The 21,648-nt window shown below is 39.9% G+C and overlaps 1 protein-coding gene across 1 annotated transcript in view; it reads left to right on the top strand.

Annotated features, from left to right (window-relative positions):
• Nucleotides 1–21,648, top strand: part of PARP14 (poly(ADP-ribose) polymerase family member 14) — a 55,272-nt gene that overhangs the window by 23,031 nt on the left and 10,593 nt on the right. The window contains exons 8-14 of the mRNA XM_033211019.1: nt 319–540; nt 4,288–4,366; nt 15,688–15,837; nt 16,136–16,198; nt 16,519–16,686; nt 20,298–20,504; nt 20,586–21,185. Coding sequence (XP_033066910.1) covers nt 319–540; nt 4,288–4,366; nt 15,688–15,837; nt 16,136–16,198; nt 16,519–16,686; nt 20,298–20,504; nt 20,586–21,185 — 1,489 coding nt within the window. The remainder of the gene's footprint in view (nt 1–318; nt 541–4,287; nt 4,367–15,687; nt 15,838–16,135; nt 16,199–16,518; nt 16,687–20,297; nt 20,505–20,585; nt 21,186–21,648) is intronic.

Raw genomic sequence — 21,648 nt, 5'->3', positions numbered from 1 at the left:
AAGGGTTACTGAACATAATATTATTACTTGCTTAGTGAAGAAAGCCAGAGAAGGGTATGAAGAATGGAAGAGAATGAAGGAAAAGAACAGTAGTTGCTTTGCTTCTTTCCTTCATTGTGAATGTGTTTAAGTCTCTCGCATTCTCTTTTCCTTTTCCTTTCCTTCTCCTGTATTTTTCTTTCCTCTTCTGATTGCCCTTAATCACTATTGAAAGCAAAAAGGAGTATTCGAGGTCACAAGGTTGCTAAATTCTTGTCCTTTTTGTTCTAACTCCCATTTCTAGACAAGATGTATAAGGATGTGCTTTGTGCGTTTCAGATCATGGAAGACATAATCAGAGAATGTATGGAGATCACTGACAGCTTGTCCTTAAAATCAATTGCATTTCCAGCAATAGGAACAGGAAACTTGGGATTTCCTAAAACCATATTTGCTGAATTAATCATTTCAGAGGTGTTCAAATTTAGTAGCAAGAATCAGCTGAAAACTTTGCAAGAGGTTCACTTTCTGCTGCACCCAAGTGATCATGAAAATATTCAGGTACAGTGCCACTCATTTCTGATTATTTTGTAACTGAGATCTAATGTTTTTTCAAATGTCTTTTTGTTCTGACAGGATGCTTTTTTCATTCATTTCCCCATACAGGAAAGTAAGGAAGTAGTTTATACTTGTAGTTGTAGTTGTAGCATAACAAATTTTAAGACAAGTTACAGATGTAGAAAAAGTTTAACTTCCTATTCAGGAAAATTTCAAACATATCCAAATGTAGACATAATAGTATAATGAAGTCCGTTGTACCTATCACTGAACTTCAACAGTTATCAACCTATGGCCAGTATGTTTAATCTCTATCTCCATTTATTTCCCTTCCTTCTATATTATTTTGAAGCAAATCCCAGACATATCATTTTATCCATAAACAATTCAATATTTATTTTAAACAATAACATTTCTTTTTAAAAAAGTAACATAACCACAATACTGCATCACATCTAAAATAAATGGACAATAATTCCTTTATTTAACCAATTATGAAATCAATTCTCAAATTTCCAACTATCTCATAAGCGTTTTGTTTTTACAGCTTTGTGTTTGAAGCAGAATCCAAATAAGGCCCACATATTGCAATGGAGTTGACTATAGGATTTCCCTCCATATGGACATAGAAATTTTAATGCAGAGTATAAAAGCACAGTGTGGCCTTATCACTAGGAAGATGTCAGAAGGTGTGGTTAGAATGGATTAGCACATTCCCATGTGGATAGGAGAGTTGGGACCAGAAACACCAGAACCATCATCAGTCATGAGTTCATCATTCAGCTATATTTACTGAGCATCAGCTGTGGGAGAGCACTGGACTCAGCATTATGGCAGCACAACAGGCATTTAAGCCATTATCCCTGCAGTCCAAGTCTTTACTTAATCAAATAAAGTAGATGACATTCAATGTTTGAAAAACTCCCATGATATTACAAAAATTGATCAAATAGATTAAAATCAGCAACCCAAGAGATATCTGTGGATCACTGGACCATCTGAATTTTTAGGTAACACTTAATTTTTCTGTGACGCTAGATACTACCTTTAAGTTCGTTGGAAGCAAGTAAATCTAACTTAAATTCTAATCAGGCAGCCAACCACCTGAGTAAAATATGTGGTCCATTTACTTGTCCTGTATAATTAGTTACTCTTCTGTGCAACAGAAGCTTTTAAAATAATCTCCCTATGACTTTCATGGTGCAAGGTGATATGGATCGTGGAACAGGACGAATAGGAATAGCACATACTTTCCCTCCTATAAATCACAATTACTTTAGAGCTAAGATTTATATACACAAAATGGACTAAATGAGAGGCATGAAGTGCTGTTTTTGAATGAACAGGTGATTGAATACAGCATGAGATCTGTGACACAGACCTGAACCTTCAAATACCACTCTTTTTCATGCAACCTCAGCATTCATTTTCTTTCCTAAAGACTGAGTATTTTGCAAATACTCTGTAAAAAGAATTAGTCTATACAGATACCTTTAGTACCATCTGAAATTCTCTATGTGTGTCTGTTACACTTTTTCTCTTTAGACTCTTAAAGACAGTTAAACTTTGGTTACATTTTCACAAAAAAAAAATCAGCGGCCGGGCGCGGTGGCTCAAGCCTGTAATCCCAGCACTTTGGGAGGCCGAGGCGGGTGGATCACGAGGTCAGGAGATCGAGACCACCCTGGCTAACACGGTGAAACCCCGTCTCTACTAAAAAGTACAAAAAACTAGCCGGGCGAGGTGGCGGGCGCCTGTAGTCCCAGCTACTCGGGAGGCTGAGGCAGGAGAATGGCGTGAACCCGGGAGGCGGAGCTTGCAGTGAGCTGAGATCCGGCCACTGCACTCCAGCTTGGGCGACAGAGCGAGACTCCGTCTCAAAAAAAAAAAAAAAATCAGCAAAGCCTATTGAGATGTTGATAGATGGAGACTGTCACAGAGGTTGCAAAGCCGCAGTCCCGTGATTTGAACATGGCCTCTAGATGTGCTTTATTTAGATTATTTAAAAAAAAATTCAATCAGTTGCTAACATTTAAAAATCAAAAATTTTACATAAAACTCTAGATATCCACTATGACCTAAAACTTAAAAACTTCTGGCACATTAAACGTGGCTTCCTGCTTGGAACAGGAAGTTTTCCACGTCTGAGTGGCAGGTGTTCTCTAGTTCTCCACAGTCAAATCAGTCTACCTTTACCCATGTGCCTTACCTACCTGGCTCCTGGAGGCCTGTGAGTCTGAGATCTTTGTTCTACCCTCTCTCTGGGTCCTTCTCCCATTATTGCATCTGTCTTTAGCCAAGATGTTACTTGATTTTTTTTTTTCCAACAAAATTATCTGTTGCTTGTTTACAAGGAGGAAGAAAATGATGATTTTGGAGGGTCACCAACAGGCAAAAAAAAAAAAAAAAAAAAAAAAGAAATTCACAGGTTTATTAACACTAGAATACACACACCAGCTACTTGCTCCAAAAATCATGACTCCCCAGCCCCTCCTCTTTTGGTACAAATAGGAAATTAAAAATGGAAGTGTTTGGGACCTTGTGATGGTCATTCTCTTAACATTGTAGTTCTTACAATTGGCAAGTTATTTGCTTTGACTGACTATTATGGTAATTCATGTTCATTGTAGAAACTTTGAACAATGCAAAATGCATAAATTCTTTAGTTGGATTTTGTTCCAGCTTGCTTTTTTACATATGTACTTTTAAAATTGGGATTGGCTGAAAGCGGTGGCTCATGCCTGTAATCCCAGCACCTTGGGAGGCCAAGGCAGGCAGATCACCTGAGGTCAGGACACTAGCCTGGCTAACATGGTGAAACCCTGTCTCTACTAAAAATACAGAAATTAGCTGGGTGTGGTGGCCTCCCAAGTAGGCTGAGGCAGGAGAATCACTTGAACCTGGGAGGCAGAGGTTGCAATGAGCCAAGATTGCACCACTACACTCCAGTCTGGGTGACAGAATGAGACTCCATCTTAAATAAATAAATAAATAAATATTGTGATTATATATTATTTTATTTAATATCATTCACTTTTGTTTTCTATTTCATTAAATCTTCTTTGAGGCTGGGCACATTGGCTCACACCTTTAATCCCTGCACTTTGGGAGGCCAAGACAGGAGGATCTCTTGGGACCAGAAGTTCAAGACCAGCTTGAGCAACATAAGGAGATCCTGTTTCTACAAAACAAAACAAAACAAACAAAAAAAAACGTAGCTGGGTGTGGTGCCATATGCCTATAGTCCCAACTACTTGGGAGGCTGAGGTGGGAGAATTGCTTAAGCCCAGGAGGTCGAGGCTGCAATGAACGCCTCTAGCACTTCAGCCTGGGTGACACTCCAGCCTGGGCATCACAGAGAGATCTCATTTATTAAAAAATAAAAAAATTCTTCGAAAATCTATTTTTAATGGCTACTAAATAATCCAACACATGGATACAGCAACATTTATTTAACTTTTTCCCTGTTGAATTTTTAACTGTTTTTTTCTCTATTATGAATGGCACTATAGTGAATATCCTTGTATTTATATCTTTGTCCACATCTTTATTTTCATTAGACACATTTATAGAAGCAGAATCATGTGTTGTTTTCATAACTTTCAAGATCTGCAATGAAATTAAATAATACTGCTTGATAATGGTTATCTCCCAAATATGTATGTATGCATGCAGGACCAAACACCCTGATGATTCCAATTTATTCGTCTACAGAGGAGTGTAATGATCAATGCTATGTTTATATTTCAGGCATTTTCAGATGAATTTGCCAGAAGGGCTAATGGAAATCTCATCAGTGACAAAATTTCCAAGGCTGAAGATACACAAGGTTCAGTAAAGCTTCTAAATTGAAAAGTGATTTGTAGTTGCTAAGTAACTGTTCATTGACAGGTAAAAGATAGTGGTGATAATTTTTATGAAAGAAAGAACAATGAGTGACAAATGATACTAAGTTATGTTTCATATGCCTGAGCGTGTAAGACACTGGTCATGTTTACATCATCTGAAGCAGAAGGGAAGGCAGGCCAAGGTATATAATCTGTACAATGGGTTTTAAGTAATGACAAGACTACCATTTCCTGAGGAGAATGTGACATGTATTTTCCAAAATAGACAAATTAGAGAGACAACGCTAACCAAATGTTTCACCTCTGCCAGATTTGTTGTTGCCATATTTGAGTTGATCCTGTTTGAGTTTCACCAAGGCTTCTTTAATAGAAAAATGTATGTCTTTCACCAAATTTGGAAAATTTTAAGTTATCTGTTTAAATGCTTTTTTGTGCACTGATCGATTTCATGTCTCCTTCTGTTTTCCAATACTGTGGTGCTAAGCCTTTTGATAGTGTTCCAAGGTCTCTGCAGAGCTGTTCTCCGCATGCCTACCGCCCCTCCGCAACCCCGCACGTCTCTTCTCTCTTGTTCTTCAGATTGGATAATTTATCTTGACCTACCTTCAAGTTCACTGAGTCTTTTCTCTGCCCACTATGCTATTGAGCCCATCCAGTGAATGTTTTATTTTAGATATATATGTGTAAGTTCTAAAATGTCTATTTGGTTCTTTTAAAAATTTTTAAATTCTTTAAAGTTTGAACTTTATTTTCCTTTGCAAATTATTATTATTATTATTTTAATAGTTTTGGGGATACAGGTGGTTTTTGGTTCCATGGATAAATTCTTCAGTAGTGATTTCCGAGATTTTAGTGCATCTGTCACCTGAGCAGCATATACTCTACCTGTTACGTAGTCTTTTATCCCTCACCCCTCTCTCAACCTACCCCTTGGAGTCCCCAAAGTCCATTATATCACTCTTATGCTTTTGCATCCTCATAGCTTAGCTTTCACTTATAAGTGAGAATATAGGATATTTGGTTTTGCATTCCTAAACTACTTCACTTAGAATAATAGCCTCCAGCGCCATCCAAGTTGCTTCAAAAGATATTATTTCAATACTTTTTATGGCTGAAGAGTATTCCATGGTGTATATATAGCACATTTTGTTTATCCACTTGTTGGCTGATGGGCGCTTAGGTTGGTTCCATATCTTTGCAACTGCAAATTGTGCTGCTATAAACGTGTGTGTGTATGTCTTTTCATATAATGACTTATTTTGCTTTGGGTAGTTACCCAGTAGTGGGATTGCTGGATTGAATGGTAGTTTTACTTTTAGTTCTTTCAGGAATCTCCATACTGTTTTCTGTAGTGGTTGTAATAATTTACATTCCCACCAGCAATGTAAAAGTGTTCCCTTTTTACCACATCCATGCCAACAGCTATCGTTTTTTGACTTTTAAGTTATGGCCATTCTTGCAGGAGTAAGGAAGCGTCTCATTGTGGTTTTAAGCATCTCGTTGTGGTTTTAATTTGCATTTTCCTGATGATTAGTGATGTTGGGCATTTTTTCTTATGTTTGTTGGCTGTTTGTATACCTTCTTTTGAGAAATGTCTGCTCATATCCTTTGCTGACTTTTTGATGGGATTATTTTTGTTTGTTTGTTTGTTTTTTTCTTGCTGATTTGTTTGAGTTTCTTGTAGATTCTGGATACTGGTCCTTTGTCGGATGCATAGTCTTCGAATATTTTCTCCCATTCTGTGGATTGTCTGTTTACTCTCCTGATTACTTTGCTGTGCAGAAGCTTTTTAGTTTAATTAGGTCCCTTTTTTTTTTAATTTTTTTTATTATACTTTAAGTTCTAGGGTACATGTGCATGACGTTTATATCATGTATAACTCCCCAATGCAGTCCCTCCCTCCTCCCCCCTCCCCATGATAGGCCCCAGTGTGTGATGTTCCCCTTCCCGAGTCCAAGTGATCTCATTGTTCAGTTCCCACCTATGAGTGAGAACATGCGGTGTTTGGTTTTCTCTTCTTGTGATAGTTTGCTAAGAATGATGGTTTCCAGCTGCATCCATGTCCCTACAAAGGACGCAAACTCATCCTTTTTATGGCTGCATAGTATTCCATGGTGTATATGTGCCACATTTTCTTAATCCAGTCTGTCACAGATGGACATTTGGGTTGATTCCAAGTCTTTGCTATTGTGAATAGTGCCACAATAAACATACGTGTGCATGTGTCTTTGTAGTAGAGTAATTTATAATCCTTGGGTATATACCCAGTAGTGGGATGGCTGGGTCATATGGTACATCTAGTTCTAGATCCTTGAGGAATCGCCATACTGTTTTCCATAATGGTTGAACTAGTTTACAATCCCACCAACAGTGTAAAAGTGTTCCTATTTCTCCACATCCTCTCCAACACCTGTTGTTTCCTGACTTCTTAATGATTGCCATTCTAACTGGTGTGAGATGGTATCTCATTGTGGTTTTGATTTGCATTTCTCTGATGGCGAGTGATGATGAGCATTTTTTCATGTGTCTGTTGGCTGTATGGATGTCTTCTTTTGAGAAATGTCTGTTCATATCCTTTCCCCACTTTTTGATGGGGTTGTTGTTTTTTTCTTGTATATTTGTTTGAGTTCTTTGTAGATTCTGGATATTAGCCCTTTGTCAGATGAGTAGGTTGCAAACATTTTCTCCCATTCTGTAGGTTGCCTGTTCACTCTGATGGTAGTTTCTTTAGCTGTGCAAAAGCTCTTTAGTTTAATTAGATCCCATTTGTCAATTTTGGCTTTTGCTGCCGTTGCTTTTGGTGTTTTAGACATGAAGTCCTTGCCCATGCCTATGTCCTGAATGGTACTACCTAGATTTTCTTCTAGGGTTTTTATGGTATTAGGTCTAACATTTAAGTCTCTAATCCATCTTGAATTAATCTTCGTATAGGGGTAAGGAAAGGATCCAGTTTCAGCTTTCTACTTATGGCTAGCCAATTTTCCCAGCACCATTTATAAATAGGGAATCCTTTCCCCATTTCTTGTTTCTCTCGGTTTGTCAAAGATCAGATGGCTGTAGATGTGTGGTATTATTTCTGAGGACTCTGTTCTGTTCCATTGGTCTATATCTCTGTTGTGGTACCAGTACCATGCTGTTTTGGTTACTGTAGCCTTGTAGTATAGTTTGAAGTCAGGTAGCGTGACGCCTCCAGCTTTGTCCTTTTGACTTAGGATTGTCTTGGCAATGCGGGCTCTTTTTTGGTTCCATATGAACTTTAAAGCCGTTTTTTCCAATTCTGTGAAGAAAGTCATTGGTAGCTTGATGGGGATGGCATTGAATCTATAAATAACCTTGGGCAGTATGGCCATTTTCACGATATTGATTCTTCCTATCCATGAGCATGGTATGTTCTTCCATTTGTTTGTGTCCTCTTTGATTTCACTGAGCAGTGGTTTGTAGTTCTCCTTGAAGAGGTCCTTTACATCCCTTGTAAGCTGGATTCCTAGGTATTTTATTCTCTTTGAAGCAATTGTGAATGGAAGTTCATTCCTGATTTGGCTGTCTGCTTGTCTGTTACTGGTATATAAGAATGCTTGTGATTTTTGCACATTAATTTTGTATCCTGAGACTTTGCTGAAGTTGCTTATCAGCTTAAGGAGATTTTGGGCTGAGACAATGGGGTTTTCTAAATATACAATCATGTCATCTGCAAACAGGGACAATTGACTTCTTCTTTTCCTAACTGGATACCCTTGATTTCTTTCTCTTGCCTGATTGCCCTAGCCAGAACTTCCAACACTATGTTGAATAGGAGTGGTGAGAGAGGGCATCCCTGTCTTGTGCCAGTTTTCAAAGGGAATTTTTCCAGTTTTTGCCCATTCAGTATGATATTAGCTGTGGGTTTGTCATAAATAGCTCTTATTATTTTGAGGTACGTTCCATCAATACCGAATTTATTGAGCGGTTTTAGCATAAAGGGCTGTTGAATTTTGTCAAAAGCCTTTTCTGCATCTATTGAGATAATCATGTGGTTCTTGTCTTTGGTTCTGTTTATATGCTGGATTACGTTTATTGATTTGCGAATGTTGAACCAGCCTTGCATCCCAGGGATGAAGCCCACTTGATCATGGTGGATAAGCTTTTTGATGTGCTGCTGAATCCGGTTTGCCAGTATTTTATTGAGGATTTTTGCATCGATGTTCATCAGGGATATTGGTCTAAAATTCTCTTTTTTTGTTGTGTCTCTGCCAGGCTTTGGTATCAGGATGATGTTGGCCTCATAAAATGAGTTAGGGAGGATTCCCTCTTTTTCTATTGATTGGAATAGTTTCAGAAGGAATGGTACCAGCTCCTCCTTGTACCTCTGGTAGAATTCAGCTGTGAATCCATCTGGTCCTGGACTTTTTTTGGTGGGTAGGCTATTAATGTTGCCTCAATTTCAGAGCCTGCTATTGGTCTATTCAGGGATTCAACTTCTTCCTGGTTTAGTCTTGGAGAGTGTAAGTGTCCAGGAAATTATCCATTTCTTCTAGATTTTCTAGTTGATTTGCATAGAGGCATTTATAGTATTCTCTGATGGTTGTTTGTATTTCTGTGGGGTCGGTGGTGATATCCCCTTTATCATTTTTTATTGCGTCTATTTGATTCCTCTCTCTTTTCTTCTTTATTAGTCTAGCTAGCGGTCTGTCAATTTTGTTGATCTTTTCAAAAAACCAACTCCTGGATTCATTGATTTTTTGGAGGGTTTTTTGTGTCTCTATCTCCTTCAGTTCTGCTCTGATCTTAGTTATTTCTTGCCTTCTGCTAACTTTTGAATGTGTTTGCTCTTGCCTCTCTAGTTCTTTTAATTGTGATGTTAGAGTGTCAATTTTAGATCTTTCCTGCTTTCTCTTGTGGGCATTTAGTGCTATAAATTTCCCTCTACACACTGCTTTAAATGTGTCCCAGAGATTCTGGTATGTTGTATCTTTGTTCTCATTGGTTTCAAAGAACATCTTTATTTCTGCTTTCATTTCGTTATGTACCCAGTAGTCATTCAGGAGCAGGTTGTTCAGTTTCCATGTAGTTGAGTGGTTTTGATTGAGTTTCTTAGTCCTGAGTTCTAGTTTGATTGCACTGTGGTCTGAGAGACAGTTTGTTATAATTTCTGTTCTTGTACATTTGCTGAGGAGTGCTTTACTTCCAATTATGTGGTCAATTTTGGAATAAGTGCGATGTGGTGCTGAGAAGAATGTATATTCTGTTGATTTGGGGTGGAGAGTTCTATAGATGACTATTAGGTCCGCTCGGTGCAGAGATGAGTTCAATTCCTGGATATCCTTGTTAACTTTCTGTCTCGTTGATCTGTCTAATGTTGACAGTGGAGTGTTGAAGTCTCCCATTATTATTGTATGGGAGTCTAAGTCTCTTTGTAAGTCTCTAAGGACTTGCTTTATGAATCTGGGTGCTCCTGTATTGGGTGCATATATATTTAGGAGAGTTAGCTCTTCCTGTTGAATTGATCCCTTTACCATTATGTAATGGCCTTCTTTGTCTCTTTTGATCTTTGATGGTTTAAAGTCTGTTTTATCAGAGACTAGGATTGCAACCCCTGCTTTTTTTTGTTCTCCATTTGCTTGGTAGATCTTCCTCCATCCTTTATTTTGAGCCTATGTATGTCTCTGCATGTGAGATGGGTCTCCTGAATACAGCAGACTGATGGGTCTTGACTCTTTATCCAGTTTGCCAGTCTGTGTCTTTTAATTGGAGCATTTAGTCCATTTACATTTAAGGTTAATATTGTTATGTGTGAACTTGATCCTGTCATTATGATATTAACTGGTTATTTTGCTCGTTAGTTGATGCAGTTTCTTCCTAGCCTCGATGGTCTTTACATTTTGGTATGTTTTTGCAATGGCTGGTACCGGTTGTTCCTTTCCATGTTTAGGGCTTCCTTCAGGGTCTCTTGTAAGGCAGGCCTGGTGGTGACAAAATCTCTAAGCATTTGCTTATCTGTAAAGGATTTTATTTCTCCTTCACTGATGAAGCTTAGTTTGGCTGGATATGAAATTCTGGGTTGAAAATTCTTTTCTTTAAGAACGTTGAATATTGGCCCCCACTCTCTTCTGGCTTGTAGAGTTTCTGCCGAGAGGTCTGCTGTTATTCTGATGGGCTTCCCTTTGTGGGTAACCCGACCTTTCTCTCTGGCTGCCCTTAAGATTTTTTCCTTCATTTCAACTTTGGTGAATCTGGCAATTATGTGTCTTGGAGTTGCTCTTCTGGAGGAGTATCTTTGTGGCGTTCTCTGTATTTCCTGAATTTGAATGTTGGCCTGCCCTACTAGGTTGGGGAAGTTCTCCTGGATGATATCCTGAAGAGTGTTTTCCAACTTGGTTCCATTTTCCCCCTCACTTTCAGGCACCCCAATCAGACGTAGATTTGGTCTTTTTACATAATCCCATACTTCTTGCAGGCTTTGTTCATTTCTTTTTCTTCTTTTTTCTTTTGGTTTCTCTTCTCGCTTCATTTCATTCATTTGATCCTCAATCGCTGATACTCTTTCTTCCAGTTGATCGAGTCGGTTACTGAAGCTTGTGCATTTGTCACGTATTTCTCGTGTCATGGTTTTCATCTCTGTCATTTCGTTTATGATCTTCTCTGCATTAATTAGTCTAGCTGTCAATTCTTCCACTTTTTTTCAAGATTTTTAGTTTCTTTGCGCTGGGTACGTAATTCCTCCTTTAGCTCTGAGAGTTTGATGGACTGAAGCCTTCTTCTCTCATCTCGTCAAAGTCATTCTCTGACCAGCTTTGATCCGTTGCTGGCGATGGGCTGCGCTCCTTTGCAGGGGGAGATGCGCTCTTATTTTTTGAATTTCCAGCTTTTCTGCCCTGCTTCTTCCCCATCTTTGTGGTTTTATCTGTCTCTGGTCTTTGATGATGGTGACGTACTGATGGGGTTTTGGTATAGGTGTCCTTCCTGTTTGATAGTTTTCCGTCTGACAGTCAGAAGGACTGTCTATTGGTCTGTTGGAGATTGCTTGAGATCCACTCCAGACCCTGTTTGCCTGGGTATCAGCAGCAGAGGTTGCCAAGATAGAATATTGCTGAACAGCGAGTGTACCTGTCTGATTCTTTCTTTGGAAGTTTCCTCTCAGGGGTGACTCCACCCTGTGAGGTGTGGGGTGTCAGACTGCCCCTAGTGGGGGATGTCTCCCAGCTAGGCTACTCAGGGGTCAGGGACCCACCTGAGCAGGCAGTCTGTCCGTTCTCAGATCTCAACCTCCGCGTTAGGAGATCCACGGCTCTCCCCAAAGCTGTCAGACAGAGTCGTTTGCGTCTGCACCGGCCCCGCTCTTTCCCCTATTGGACTGCAGCTGTGCGCTGTCCGCAGAGGTAGAGTCTACAGAGACAGGCAGGCTTCCTTGAGCTGCTGTGAGCTCCACCCAGTTCGAGCTTCCCAGCGGCTTTGTTTACCTACTTAAGCCTCAGCAATGGCGGGCGCCCCTCCCCCAGCCTCGCTGCTGCCTTGCGGATAGATCGCCGCAGACTGCTGTGTTAGCAGTGAGGGAGGCTCCGTGGGCGTGGGACCCTCCCGGCCAGGTGTGGGATATATTCTCCTGGTGTGCCTGTTTCCTTAAAGCGCAGTATTGGGGTGGGAGTTACCCGATTTTCCAGGTGCTGTGTGTCTCAGTTCCCCTGGCTAGGAAAACGGATTTCCTTCCCCCTTGCGCTTCCAGGTGAGGCGATGCCTCGCCCTGCTTCAGCTCTCGCTGGTCAGGCTGCAGCAGCTGACCAGCACCAATTGTCTGGCACTCCCTAGAGAGATGACCCCAGTACCTCAGTTGAAAATGCAGAAATCACCGGTCTTCTGTGTTGCTCGTGCTGGGAGTTGGAGACTGGAGCTGTTCCTATTCGGCCATCTTGCTCCGCCCCATTTGGTCCCATTTTTAATTTTTGGTTTGTTGCATTTGCTTTTGGGGTCTTAGTCATGAATTCTTTGCCTAAGTCAATGTCCAGAAGAGTTTTTCCAATGCTATTTTTTAGAATTTTTATGGTTTCAGGTCTTAGATGTAAGTCTTTGATCCATTTTGAGTTGATTTTTATATGAGGTGAGAGATAGGGATCCAGTTTCATCTTCTACATGTGGCTTACCAGTTTTCCCAGCACCATTTATTGAATAGGGTATTATTTCCCCAATGTATGTTTCTGTATGCTTTGTTGAAGATCAATTGGCTTTAAGTATTTGACTTTATTTCTGGGCCCTCTCTTCTATTCCATTGGTCTACATGCTTATTTTTACACCAGTACAATGCTGTTTTGGTAACTATAGCCTCGTAGTATAATTTGAAGTTGGGTAGTGTGATGCCTCCAGATTTGTTCTTTTTGCTTAGACTTGCTTGATTATATGGGCTCTTTTTTGGTTCCATATGAATTTTAGGAATTATTTTTCTAGTTCTGTGAAGAATGATACCGATATTTGGATGAGAATTCATTGAATCTGTAGACTGCTTTGGGCAGAATGGTCATTTTCACAATATTGATTATTCCCATCCATGAGCATGGAATGTGTTTCCATTTGCTTGTGTCATTTCTTTGACCAGTGTTTTGTAGTTTTCCTTGTAGAGATCTTTCACCTCCTTGGTTAAGTATATTCTTAGGTATTTTATTTATTTATTTATTTTTGCAGCTATTGTATAAGGGATTGAGTTTTGATTTGATTCTCAGCTTGGTCGTTGTTGGTGTGTAGCTGGGCTACTAATTTGTGTACATCGGTTTTTTTAACCTGAGACTTTGCTGAAACTGTTTATCAGATCTAGGAGCTTTTTGGAGGAGTCATTAGGATTTTCTAGTATACAATCGTATTATCCGCAAACAGCAACATTTTGACTTCCTCTTTTCCAGTTTGGATGGACTTTATTTCTTTGTCTTGTCTGATTGCTCTGTCAGGGACTTCCAGTACTATGCTGAATAGAAGTGGTGAAAGTGGGCATCCTTGTCTTGTTCCAGTTCCCAGGGGTAATGCTGTCAACTTTCCCCCATTCAATATGATGTTGGCTGTGGGTTTGTCATATATGGCTTTTACTACTTCAAGATATGTCCCCTCTATGCCTATTTGGTTGAGGGTTTTTATAATAAAGCAGTGCTGGATTTTATCAGATGCTTTTTCTCATCGATTGAGATGCTTATATGGTTTTTGTTCTTAATTCAGTTTATGTGATGTATTGTATTTATTGACTTATATATGTTAAACCATCCCTGCATCCCTGCGATGAAATACACTTGTTCATAATGTGTTATCTTTTTGATGTGCTGTTGGATTTCGTTAGCACGTATTTTGTCAAAGATTTTTGCATCTGTGTTCATCAGAGATATTGGTCCATAGTTTTCTTTTTTTGTTGTATCCTTTCTTGGGTTTATTATTAGTTTAATACTGGCTTTTAGACTGATTTAGGGAGGATTCCTTCTTTCTCTATCTTTTGGAATAGTTTCAGTAGGATTGGTACCAATTCTTTGCTGTGAATCCATCTGGTCTGGGACTTTTCTGTTGTTGGCAATTTTTTAAATTACTAATTCAATCTTGCTGCTTGTTATTGGTCTGTTCAGGGTTTCTGTTTCTTTCTGATTTAACCTAGGAGGGTTGTACGTTTCCGGGAATTTATCCATTTCCTCTAGAGTTTCTAGTTTGTGCACGTAAAGGTATTCATAGCAGCCTTGAAAGATCTTTTGTATTTCTGTGGTATTGGTTGTAATGTCTCCAGTTTCATTTCTAATTGAGCTTATTTGGAACTTCTCTCTTCTTTTTCTTGGTTAATCTCACTAACGGTCTATCAATTTTCTTTATCTTTTCAAAGAACCAGCTTTTTGTTTCATTTTTTATCTTTTTGTGTTTGTTTGTTTGTTTCAATTTCATTTAGTTCTGCTCTGATCTTTGTTATTTCTTCCACTGAGTTTGGGTTTAGTTTGTTCTTGTTTCTGCAGTTCCTTGAGGTCTTTTTAAAATAGTCTCTATTTCTCTGCAGAGACATCCTATTTTTCCATTCATTTCACATCATTTCCATCCATTCAAATGTGTTTACTTTGACCTCATGGATCATAGTTATAGTAGATGCTTTAAAGTCTTCTATAATTCCACCATCTGGGTCACTTTGGGATTGACATTTTTTTTAATGGAGTCTTGCTCTGTTGCTCAGGCTGGAGTGCAGTGGTGCAATCTTGGCTCACTGCAACCTCCACCTCCTGGGTTCAAGCGATTCCCTTGCCTCAGCCTCCCAAGTAGCTGGGATTACAGGCATGTGCCACCATGCCCAGCTAATTTTTGTATTTTGTTTTTAGTAAAGGTAGAGTTTTACCATGTTGGCTAGGCTGGTCTTGAACTCCTGACCTCAAGTGATCCACCTGCCTCGGCCTCCCAAAGTGCTGGAATTACAGGCATGAGCCACCGTGCTTGGCCGGGATTGACATCTTTTTTTTTTTTTTTTTTTTTTTTGAGACAGGGTCTCACTCTGTCACTTGGGCTGGAGTGTAGTGGCACGATCTCAGCTCACTGCAGCCTCAAACTCTGGGGGCTCAAGTGATCCTCCTACCTCAGCCTCCCAAGTAGCTGGGACTACAGTTGTGCACCACCATGCGCAGCTAATACTTGCATTATTTGTGGAGATGGGGTCTCACCATGTTGTTCAGGCTGATCTTGAACTCCTGGACTCAAGTGATCCACCCACCTTGGCCTCCCAAAGTGCTGGGATTACAGGCGTGAGCCATCGTGCCTGGCTGGATTGACAGCTATTGATTTTCTTCATTCTTAAAGGTTGATCAAATTTTCCTGGTTCTTTATATGACAATCAATTTTGGAATATAGACTGGGCATTTTAAATATTGTGTTGTGAGACTAGGGCCACCCTTGGGTCAAAGCTGGGAGAGAAAAGAGGAAAAATATTAAAACGAACAAAATGGAAAACCGCCCCCCTTAGCAGATTGCTTCTGCAAAGTTTGGCTCCTTTCTTCAATCTGTCTGCTGTTATTGTAACTTTTCAGAGCTCTTGGGTAGTGGCTTTTTGCATTTGTCTTGTTTTTAGTTGTAATCAATGGGAGAGATAGGCTATAGCAGACTAACTTCACCTTGGCCAGAACCAGAGTTCATGTTTGATAGGGATTCTATTTTCTAATTCTTTTTTCTTAAACAGATCATCACTGAGGCTGAGGGGCAGGGCCAGGTTAAAGACCAGAGGTCACAGAAAGAGAGAGAGAGGGAAGACACACAAGAGGGCCACATGTGAGCAGGATACCCAAGTCATTCTTGCTGTGGCTGACTTGGTTATTGACTTTACTTCTTTTCTTTTCAGGTTTTTATGGGACTGTTTCTAGCCCTGATTCAGGTGTGCATGAAATGAAGATTGGCTCCATCATCTTCCAGGTGGCTTCTGGAGATATCACCAAAGAAGAGGCAGATGTGATTGTAAATTCCACATCAAAGTCATTTAATCTCAAAGCAGGTACTTGTACAATTTTGATGAGTGCAATAGTTAATGGTAGATGCCATGAAGGAGGGTTTCTATAGCCAAACTGGTTTTTATAACTTTGGCTTGTTAATTAATAACTTCTAAATTATGTTGACAGGGTTTTCCATAATTAATAATGTTTATTTTATGAAGTTTTCCTCTTTGTCATCAGCAATACCCAATTAGAGTATTCCTCAGATAATGGAGAATGCATTTAGATAATCTTTCTGATCCAAATATACCATAGTGGTTTTTTACTCATGTTTGTAATCATTTTGATTTTCTCATGTAGGGGTCTCCAAAGCAATTTTAGAATGTGCTGGACAAAATGTAGAAATGGAATGTTCTCAGCAAGGTAAGGCACCTTCTATTTTTTGGTCCGGAGTTGTAATTGTATGGGAGGCTGTGGAGAGGCTGAGGAAAGACTTGGGGTTGGGGAGACAACACTCTAATTTTAAAATGGTACATTTTACTAAAGAATTTCTATCACAGAGACTTAGAAGTGAAAAGTAATCTCACAGTTAAAAAGTAAAGTCATACCATTCCATCAAAGATGGTATTTCAGGAGTTTTTTATTCACAAAATGCTTACTTGCCAAGTTACACATTTTGCTTTCTAAACAAATGATGGGTTCAACATCTACTAATTTTGCATCTTTTTGTCTGTGTTTCCCAGCTCAGCAGCACAAAAATGATTATATAATCACTGGAGGTGGATTTTTGAAGTGCAAGAATATCATTCATGTAATTGGTGGAAATGATGTCAAGAGTTCAGTTTCCTCTGTTTTGCAGGAGTGTGAAAAACAAAACTACTCATCAATTTGCCTCCCAGCCATTGGGACAGGTTTGTAGCCTCTGGCTGTCAAGGCTAAATCCCAAGGCGTCTACTTTCCCTTCCATTTGGAGCTGAGTGTGAATATGGTCAGTGCTGAGTCTGACCCAGGGCAGTAACCATTAAGCTAGGAGTGGACAGCTTCCTCCCCATAAAGCAACTCCCAAGGGAATGACAAAGCCTGTGGATAGTTTGAGTAAAAGAGGAACAAAACGCAGGAAACTGAAGAGAGTGTTAGAATGTTAGAGAGATAGAAAGAAGGGAAGGGAAAGTAAGGTGGGGAAGAGAAGGGAGAGAGTGGAAAGGCCATCCCTCATTCTCTTTCCTCAGTTACTTCACCTTTTTCCATTCCCTACATATTCTCCATTATGCAACCCTTAGCTTCCTCCTCTTTCCCCTCTCCGTGGAGAATCTTAGCACAACAACTTCCACCTCACTCTAGCTGATTCCCAGAGGAACACTTCCAGGCTTCAGCTCAACAGTCAGCTGTGTCACTTGGCCCCAGGGCATTTCTGTGTAGAAGCTTCTCAGTCACCAGAACCTAGTGGGTCAGAAACTCAACTCTCCACTTTCCTCTTTTCAGCCTACTTGCTTCTTTGGTTTTCTTCTTTTCCTAAAACTATGTAGTGACAGCGTGATTTTTCATATATAAGGATGGCACTCTGGATTTATCATTAGTTAGGTGGGCTTTATTATTATTATTATTATTATTATACTTTAAGTTCTGGGGTCCATGTGCAGAATGTGCAGTTTTGTTTCATAGGTGTTCTCTGAGCTCTTTAGGAATTCCTGCTTGGTCTCCTTCAGAGAGCTGGTCAGGGGAGGCATGCCTTTTTAGGCTTGAAGTGAACGGAGCTGCCTGGTTCCAGTGCGAGAATAATCAGCATCAGATCTGTCATTCTGTTGCTCGGGAATCTAAGTTTGAACCTCTTATGCTGGCATTCTAGGCTTTCCAAAATGTTAGCCTCAAGAAACTTAACCTTCCTTGTCAATTTCTGGGCCTTCTTCTAACCCTCTGACTCATATCTGTAATTCTGTACCATTCCTTATAATGTTCTGAGATGGAATTCTATACCTATTTTACAACTTTTCTATTTCTAAAAGTATAATTTTTGATCCCTTTGTTTTCATTCCCCTTAGAGTATCATCTATTCCTAGCAGATTAGCCAACATTTCTCCTATCTCTCTCTATCAGTCACCTGTCTATCTATCTATCTATCTATCTATCTATCTATCTATCTATCATCTCTCTACTTACTTATCTTTTATGGACACCCACCAATGACTCCTCAGTCTCTTGTCTCCATCAGCTTTTTTCTCTGAGCTCTAGTCTTGGGTTTCCACCTTCAAGTGATTTGGACCGAGAAAGCAGGCAGCTTAGGGGTGCCACAGACCTTCCCAAAGGAGTCCCTGGTAGAGTCAAAAGAAGAAACAAAGAAAGAAGGTAGTTTTCGTTTTGTATAAATATGTACACATTTGAGCATTTCTGGGCTACTGCAGTCCTGTCGTTTCTTCCACTGACCTGGTTGCATTGCTGGTCTGCACAAATAAATCAGGGTTAGTGGGTTATCCTTGCGTGTCCTCTTTACCTGTCTTTATCACCACCTGAGCTGGTCCTGAGACTGATAGATGTGAAAGCTTTCTCTTTTAGTGGTGTATATGAGTTCAATTAAGACTGTGATCAAGACAGCCTCCGGCAGTTAAAGGAGCCTCCTCCCTATTCCTTAGGGACACCTGCATAAGAGGAGAGACTAGGTGGTCAGCAATACCTGTGATCACCTCAAGCTCAGCGCAGACTCCAAACTCCCATTCCTTGTCATCTCCCCAAACCTGCCCTTCCTCTTATATCTCCAATCATGTGAAAAACATCACTTTCCATCTAGAGTCCTTGACTCTACTCTCTTCATCACTCTGATCTTCATTAGCTTAGGAATTATTTGATTGAACGTTTACTGAGTGCCCGCATCTGCGAGGCACCATGTTTAGGCACTGGAGATAGAAAGATAACTAAGAAAAGGATCCAGTTCACAAAGAGCACTGAGCCCAGTGTGAGAGACAGGCATGCAAACAAACAACTGCAATACAACATGAACCATGATATAGTGAAGGTATGTGTATGGCAAAAGAGGGAGAGGGAAAGGTTAAGGAAAAACCCAGCTGGTCTCTATGTCCTCCTGACTTTACTTCCAGAATAGCTCCTCAATCCCTACTCTTCATTCTGGCCTCCTCTTTTTGTTCAGCTCTTGCCTTTTGACTAAGCTTTTAATACAGCCTCCTAACTAGACCTAGGCTCCCCACTCCATGCTTCCTCCACACCCCTCCAGACTTACCTTCCTCAAAACTAGGTCTGCTCTGCATACATGCCAGGTCAAACATACACCCATTACGTAGTTCTATCTGGCATAGCCTGTCCCTCAATTTTCCGTATTTCACCTATTGATCACCTGCTCATCCCCACATATCACATCATCTGTGTTTTAGTAAGTGCCTAGTGAGTACCTAGCCAGTGATAGGACATGGCAGATGTTTCTTGAAAGTGAATGAATGTAACTGAACGTGTCCATATAAACTCTTCCAAATACCATGGGAAAATTACAGCTTTGCAAAAGAGAATTTCCCTCTTTCTCTGATCATCTGATTTAAAAAGATTTGGATAACCCCCCTTGGTTAATTTTATGTGGGATTTGTCTACATTCCCACAATTGTCAGCATAACCAAGTCGAAAGAGCCTACTCTTGTTCTGCAATAGTTGTGGGCACCATCAACAACAATTAGCCAGGTGGGCTCTTAGTCTGTCACATCAGCTTGGCCAAGGAACTTTTACATTGCCCATCATGTGACTTTGCCAGCTGTTTTTCACATGGGACTGTTCCCATGGCTGGAAAGGGACTTTTCATGATCTTACCTAGGCTGTCACTTTCATGGCTTGAGAAGGAGGATATGGAGTATGCTGGAAACAGGAAACACACTGCTCCAGGGAGCTACCTTGAATCCTGGTGGTCAGCTAAAATCTCACTGAGTGTGGAGGGAAAGGCTTCTTGAAGGCTTATAGATAACTTGTGTCTGAAAAATTATAGATTGTAACAAATAGCCTATAGCACTGGGTGTCTTACTAAATTTTGCTTAGCTTAAATTAGGTTCCCAGAGATGTCTGGGAGAATAAGGATACATACATAAAATCAAGTGATGACTGATCCAAAAAAAGGTTTTCATCTTTAGAAAGTATTTTATGTCAACATATATTAGCATCTGCTTTTTATGAAATTTTGAGGACACTAGTGAGTTAAGAAGAAAAGCTGCTTGTGCTCTGTAATAGGAGAGGAGGAACATAATGAGCTAGGATCAGCTGAATAGAGTAGATATGATTGTCAGACACCAAAAGTCAGACTTCTGGGTCCTTTGTTCATTGCCAGGCTGTGGGCTTCCTGACATCCTAGAACCAAAACCCTCATTGGATCTAGGACTTCAAAAGTGTTTGCTGATGCTTTGTTAGAAAATTCCACAATGATGAAAGAATTGAGGAGTGGGCATTTATTCTCTGAGCATTGGAAACCCTAATGTATTCCTCAGCCTTCCACTTAGGTCATTTCGTCCTTCAGCAATTTTATTATTTGCTCTTCCAGGAAGTGCCAAACAAGACCCAGAAAAGGTTGCTGAAGCCATAATTGATGCCATTGAAGACTTTGTCCAGAAAGGATCAGCCAAGTCTGTGAAAAAAGTTAAAGTTGTTATTTTTCTGCCTCAAGTACTGGATGTGTTTTATGCCATCATGAAGAAAAGAGAAGGGACTCAGGTTTCTTCCCAAAAGTCTATGATGTCTAAACTTGCATGTGAGTTGTTTGCTTTTATGAAATGCATGTTCCTAACGTTGATGTCACATGGGAAACACCTAATCTTCCTTTTCTTTTTAGCACTTTTGCGCATTTCAAAGCAATCTCCCAAAAAAGAGAATCATTTGGTTTTGGAAAAGAAAACAGAATCAGCAACTTTTCAGGTGTGTGGTGAAAATATCACGTGTGTGGAACAAGCTATCTCCTGGCTGCAAGACCTGATTGAAAAAGAACAGTGTCCTTACACCAGTGAAGATGAGTACATCAAATACTTTGATGAAAAGGAGTATCAGAAGTTGAAAGAGCTGCAGGAGAAGTTAAATATTAGCATTTTCCTGGACAATAAGAGACCTTTGATTAAGGTTTTGGGAATCAGCAGAGATGTGATGCAGGCTAGAGATGAAATTGAGGCAATGATCAAGAGAGTTCGATTGGCCAAAGAACAGGAATCCCGGGCAGACTGTATCAGTGAGTTTATAGAATGGCAGTATAATGACAATAACACTTTTTATCGTTTTGACAAAATAACCAATCTGAAATTAGAGGATGCAAGGAGAGAAAAGAAAAAAACTATTGATGTCAAAATTAATCATCAGCACTACACAGTGAACTTGAACACATACACTGCCACAGATGCAAAGGGCCTCAGTTTATCTGTTCAGCGCCTTGTGAAATCCAAAGGTGAGTTAAACATTTATTCTTGTCATCTACTATTTCACACCTACTTTGGGCATAACACTATTTTGTATATACATCAGAATTTCAAATAGGAAAAAATTCATGTAACACTAATGAAATAAACTAGAAAATGTGGCCTCTGAGCTTAAAGTGCTTACGTTATGGCCAGGAAAACCCAGAATGGATGTACCCAAAAGCCTGAAGATGACTATCTTCTTGGTAACAATAGTCAAATCTCACCTCTGTTCCCATCTTTACAGTTTATACGCTTCCAAAAGCCAGTTGTGCTGAGGAGGTAATAGCTGCATCAATTAGGGGAAGGAAAACCATAGGCTTAAAGGAAAAGTGATGGCCCAAGATTTTCTAGAACAAAAGGGCAAAGGGAAAAACAGAAAGGAAAGCCTGGTCAGAGGGTGGGCCCTCTCTGTGTCTGACTGATAATCCAGGGAGAATCGGGAGCCTGTAG

The sequence above is a fragment of the Trachypithecus francoisi genome, unplaced genomic scaffold (genome assembly GCF_009764315.1).
Source record: "Trachypithecus francoisi isolate TF-2019V2 unplaced genomic scaffold, Tfra_2.0 Lachesis_group0, whole genome shotgun sequence".
NCBI lineage: Eukaryota > Metazoa > Chordata > Mammalia > Primates > Cercopithecidae > Trachypithecus > Trachypithecus francoisi.
The sequence above is the reverse complement of the archived record's forward strand: the minus strand, read 5'-3'. Positions and strand labels throughout refer to the sequence as shown.